We start from the raw sequence: 6,252 nt of genomic DNA on the forward strand, positions 1-6,252 counted from the left end.
TCAGCCACTGAGTCAACACACCAACACAGCTTTATCAGTCTTACTGAGAAGCAGTGGCCTAAGAAGAGATCTATTTGCTAGAAAGAAAAGGCCACTTTACAAGCAGAGCTGATGCCTAAGGGATATTTCACAAAGCAGGGTTTCTTTTCCAGACAGACTGGATAAGTTCAGCAATCAAAACCCCACATTTTCCCCAAATGTAGTCCAGACTTTTTTGATATCTGAAGTGTGCTTCTTTAATTTTACACGGGAACTGATGGAAGCTTATTAGCCTTGCCAGTTAGCACTGTGCAAACTTCACCATCCGGCCACTTCATTAAGTATGTCTCCTTCTATCTACATTGCTTGTCAATTTTATCAGCTCCACTAACCCTATTGTACTTTTACAATTACAGACTGTAGTCCATCTGTTTCTCTGCATTTCTGATGCCCATTTCATCATATTCTTCAGTGGTCAAGACCCCCACAGGACCATCACAGAGCAGGTATTATTTGGGTGGTGGATCACTCTAAGCACTGCAGTGTTTGGCAGGTTTGTGTGTGTTGCACAGCAATGTAGTTGGAGTTTTTGAACACTGTCCACACACTGTTCATCCTGAGTCAGAAATAATAGCTTATTTCTTGCTGCACAGTTTGTATTGATCACTGTATAATACTTCATCAGTGGTCGCAATGTTAGCTGGACAATTCCGGTTGGTGGACTATTCTCAGTCCAGCAGTGTCTCTGAGGTGTGTAAAACTGTCCGATCCACTCATACCAGCACAACACACACTAACAAACCACCACCTGCTCTGTGGCAGTTCTGTGGGGTTCCTGACCATTGCAGAACAGGGTAAAAGGGGTCTAACAAAGTAAGCAGAGAAACAGATGAAATACAGCCTGTAATTGTAGAACTAAACAGGGCAACTATATGGTAATGACTATATATATGGTAACAATGCTAAAATGTGGTTTACTTGTGCTACTGTGGGTCACCCTATAAATCCTAAAATAAATATTTAAAAGTCAGAGGTGTTGGGTTGAATTAAGCAGGAGTTTTTTAGACCACAATATGTACATCACACACTGAATATTTGGGTTTCAAATGCAAAATAAGTATTAGCCTGATGAAGATAGGATGACTATAACAGGTCATTTAAATACAGCCTCTGAAAACATGTCTGTCATCAAGTTTTGACTCAGTTCTCTTTGAATACTCTCAATACTTTTTTAAAAATACTTTCAATGCTCTTTCAATGTCCAAAGCATAACCACCAGTGAGGTCTCTAAATCCTGAAACTTACACAGTGTAGGTTTAATTCAATACTGTTCGACATTGTTCAGGTTGCACAAAGCTAAGTGGTGGTGTATGAGCTTTTGTTAACTGTTAGCCACATTAGCCTCATAGCTTCAGTGTAAAACCTCTAAAGCAAATTTTAGACACTAAACATGTCTTGGCTGACTGATTACATTTGTGGTTAGAAGGAATATTTAACTGAATTGTCTGTTTAAATCTAAAGTGTGCATAATCTAATTCGCACATTCACTTATACATATCTAATTATATAATCTAATACGCACATATCTCACTTGGGCTTGACTTTACATTCATTTTGCAATGCGTTAATCTAAGCCTACATGTGACACCTGCAATCACCTGTAAGATGGTTGTGGACATTATCAGAATGTCATGGCACTTTTCAGTTCAATGGGAAACACAATGTTGTAAAATGTTACTTGCTGTGCACAATGTGATAAGTCTTTTTACAGTCATAGTTATAGTTGCTGGATTGAAAAAGTTTGTAAAGTTCATGATCACATTTTTCAAAGTTAATCAAGGTTTTCATTGCACAAAAACAGCAATTTGTCATTGTTAAACAACCCTTTTCTGTCAAAGTAGGCAGTCCTTGGTCACACTGAGTGACAAAACTCATCAAATTTTCTGACAATAGCTTATAACATTAGGTTATCTGCTTTGTGAAATACACCTCTAACAACATGGACTATGGCAATGTTGAATGAATAGAGATCCATATGTTCCAGTAAAACACAGAACAGCTCATCTTATCTGACTGTACACAACATCTAAGCTTCCCTGAAAGCACTTGTTGTGTAATTATCTCTATCTTGGTCCATTTTTCCAAACACAAGCCTATTTAGAATGAGGAGACAGACTCAGATATCAATAAAGCAAAACCATGATTCATTACATCATCAGCCAGCACCTTGCTGACCATCCAGCACTACTGGAGAGCAAGTATCCTCCTATTTTCACCAATGATATTACAGATATTGCTCTCTAGCACTGAAGAAAAATGCACCTCCTTAATCCTTTCAAATGTGTATCATTTTCACATTAATAAAATATTAACACCATTATAATGTCAATTTATTTATAGAGCCCCTTTTTTCACAACATTAGTTGACCAAAGTGCTGCACAACTACAAACATTAAACTACAGTACTAGTAAAACAAATTTACAAGAGACAAAACAAATTACATGAAAGCCATGGAATAGTAAAGAGCTTTAAGACTAGATTTAAAACGTGACAGAGTGGGTGCCAATCGAATCTGCAGCGGCAGCTCATTCCACAGTTTCGGGGCAGCCACAGCAAATGCTCGGTCCCCCCTCTGTTTCAGCCTTGACTTGGGGACCACCAGCCAAAGCTGATTGGCAGATCTTAGGGCCCATGCCGGAACATAAGGCACAAGCAATTCAGCCAAATAACTGGGAACTAACCCATGCAGAGACTTATACACTAAAAGCAAAAGTTTAAACTGTATTCTAGAAACTGGGAGCCAATGGAGTGAAGCCAGTACCGGAGTAATATATTATTTCCGGGATATACATGTAAAAAGCCTTGCTGCAGCATTTTGCACCAATTGTAGCTTAGCAACCAATGAATGACCAGCACCAATGTATAGTGAATTACAATAATCAAGCCTTGTTGCATGGATGGCTTTAAACTTTTTAAATCTAAATGAGGCCAAGACAGAAATCTTCCTATTTGGCCAGAAGAGACCTTCATGTAGTCTTAAATGGAACCAAGGCCAGTGGCAGACTTTTACTCAGACATCGGACAAAAATTTGAGATAGTAATTCATGCATTTATTTCTATTATAACATCAAAACTAAATGAAAGAACATGATAAATAACATAGAAAACATGTCAATTGCATTTGTTTTATCAGTGTGTTTCTGGATAAAGGGGAGGAGAATAATGGGAGTGGTTTTAATTGGTTATAAGTGTATTTTAATGACTAAGACACACCACACAAACTCTCTATCACACACAAGGCTGCAACATTCTCCATCTCTGTAAACGTGACCTGCAATGATGAAATCCAGCCAAACCTGCTTTGTCCAACCACACACAACATTTGATGCAATAAGGTCAAGTTTGAACATGGCCACACATGCAAGTCCCTGTCTGTTCCTTCAGTAAAATATGAACTAATTCCATTAATATTTAATACATTAACATCTTAGAGTAAACACAACAGAGCAAAACAGAATGCAGAGCAAAGGTACTAAACAGCTTGCCAAGAGCTTTTATCATATTTTAAGAGAAAGAATAAGTGAGAGAGAGAGAGAGAAAAGAGAGATGCAGAATACAGATAGAGAGAATGTGTGTGAGAGAGAAAGAGTGCAAAAGAAGATGGAGAGGAGGCAGAGAGTAACAGGAGAGATAGAAATACAGAGAGAAATAAGAGAGATAAGAGCAAGAAAGAGAGGACAGATATAGAGAAACTTAATACAGAGACAAGAGCCACAAACAGAGGGGAAAGAGAGAGAGTGAGAGAGAGAGAGAATGAAGAGACAGGAGAGAGAACAATAGAGAAAAAGAAATAAAGAGAAAAGGATGAAGAAAATATAGAGAAAGAAAGGGAAGTGTGAGAGAGAGAGAGAGAGAGAGAGAGAGAGAGAGAGAGAGAGAAACAGTGAGAAGAAGGGGAGGTGAGAGAAATACCGGGAGAAAGGGGAGAGTGATAGAAATATGGAGAGAAAGAAGAGGGAAAGAACAGAGAGATCATGTGAGAAAGAAAGGTGAAAAAGAGAAATAGATAGAAAGAATAGAGAAAAAATGAGAAAGTAAGAGAAACAGATGTAGAGAGAATGAACAGAGACAGGAGTGACAGACAGCGGACAGATAGAAAGAAATAGAGAGAGAAAGGAGAGAAAGGGAAAGACAAGCAAAGAGAAAAAGTCAGAAAAATATAGAGAGAAAGAAAAGGGGATGAAAACTAAGAAGAAGGGGAAGACAGAGAGGGAGATACAGGGAGAAAGATGAGAGCCATGGAAATTTGGAGAGAAAGATGAGAGCTAGAGAGAGAGAGAGACCTAGAGAAATAAGAACACAGAGACAGAAAACAGAAAAAGACAGCGTGAGAGTTAACAAATGGGAAAGAGAGAAAGAAAAGAGAGACAGAGAGAGAGACTATTTTTATCCCATCCTTAATTTGTTTGTGTTTATTTATTTATGTTGTTGTTTTTTTGGTGTATGTATCAGTGTGCAGTGATATTATTAGAATAAACACAAACCATATCAAAGAAAAAAACAAAACAATTAAAATATTAAAATTGCTGTAATTTAAGACTGTTGTACATGGTTTATTACTACTGCTGCTGTTATTGTATTATGCAACAAAGCTCTTCAGACTAAAACAGAAAACAGAGAGAGAGAGAGAGAGAGAGAGAGAGAGAGAGAGAGGCAAGAAACTGCTCATTAAAGTTTTTTTCATTTCTCTCTTAGCTTTTAATATTTCAGTTTCTACAGTACAGAAACGTTATATTACATAAGAAACCGTGCGCAAGGAAAGACACTGCTCTCTCTCTCTCTCTCTCTTTGGATGTGGAATACCTCAAAGTATTAGGGAAACCCGGTCTTCTCATTCACTTCTATGTCATAGAATTACGTATAGATGCAACGTGTTTTTATCAAGTTTTATCAAGCAAGTTTGTAAACTGAAGCTGCTCCAATGTGTCGCAGCCTCTGAAGTCTCTGAAGTGCAAAACTCTTCTCAAACTGAGGGAAATCCTCACGACCGCAGCACGTGTTGCGCTTTCGACTAAACAACTTCGAAGTTTACTGAACGGCGTCCAAAACAAAACTGATCGTCCAGTCCCACAGCACCAGGCTCTTTGCCCAAACAAGAAGCCCTCAAGCACTCGCTGCGGTCACTTCGTCACTACTGTACGTTTTCTTCGCTGAATGGACGAAGTCAAACAAAACATGACGCAAACAATGAATGAACCAGACAACTGAGTCGCACAGCAAAAGCTCCAGTTCAAACAACTCGTACAACATGTAATCAACTCTTAGCGATGAATGAACTCGTACGGTGTTGAATAAAGTTGCACTGTGTTAAAATAACTCATATATGATCAGTTTCGCTTTTTGAATGTTAAGCTAACTCTAAAACAATGCTTACACACTTCAGTTTTACTTCAGCTCTGTGAGAGTGAGCTCGGTTCTGCGGGGAATTCCAAGCTGCGCGGGTTCAGTTGTTTGTCTATAATTTACACCAACTGAGCGTCATTGTCTTCGTTTACTAGTTTGTTGAACGATCTTACCTCAGCAGAGCTGCTATTTCCACTGCAGCGAATCCCCATCCAGCTACAAACTGCAGCCTTTTGCCGGTCATCTCCACACTTCACGCGCATAGATGCTCACACAGCGAGAGTTCAGCTGTTCAGCACCGCGGACAGCGCTCCCCCCTCAGTGCACACGCGCAACCTTCGCTCTCACTCACGCGCGCGTCGGCTCTCGCAGTCCTCTTCATTTTACGAGCGTTAATTGTGCATGTGCTGATGACTCACGTGCCGCTTTTAGTGAAATGCTGTGAAAATCAGCCGCTTTTGAAACACACACACAAAAAATAAACAGGCGCGCGTATAGGAAAGTGTCCTGATCCAGACTGAGCTCGTGGATGCTGGAGTGTTTGGGGGCTCGTGCAGGAATGTGTGTAATCCCGCCCCTGAAGCTCCTCCCACTCACGAACATGCAACCATCGCCCTCTAACCACACACACACACACACACACGCACGCCCCCCCCCCCCACACACATACATACAAACACATACACATACACACTCACGCACCTTATGTGACTTTGTGTGCCGTATTTGATGAACATCGGAAGATTAATCAGCGTTTTTCTGCAGCTCTGGGGGTTTTCAGAGAGTCAGCTCCTGAAGGTTTTTCTACTGAGTTTTATAATCCTCATCCAGCCTCATCCAGTGAAATTCAACCTGATTCACAGCTGGAT

The 6,252-nt window shown here is 39.9% G+C and overlaps 1 protein-coding gene across 1 annotated transcript in view; it reads right to left on the minus strand.

The window, feature by feature from the left end:
• Nucleotides 1–5,906, minus strand: part of glra3 (glycine receptor, alpha 3) — a 125,558-nt gene extending 119,652 nt beyond the window's left edge. Inside the window, exon 1 of the mRNA XM_017701470.2 lies at nt 5,557–5,906. Within this exon, the coding sequence (XP_017556959.1) occupies nt 5,557–5,627 (71 nt within the window). The 5' untranslated portion in view covers nt 5,628–5,906. The remainder of the gene's footprint in view (nt 1–5,556) is intronic.
• Nucleotides 5,907–6,252: the final 346 nt, after the last annotated feature.

Source organism: Pygocentrus nattereri, chromosome 5 (assembly GCF_015220715.1).
Source record: "Pygocentrus nattereri isolate fPygNat1 chromosome 5, fPygNat1.pri, whole genome shotgun sequence".
NCBI classification, from domain to species: Eukaryota; Metazoa; Chordata; class Actinopteri; order Characiformes; family Serrasalmidae; genus Pygocentrus; species Pygocentrus nattereri.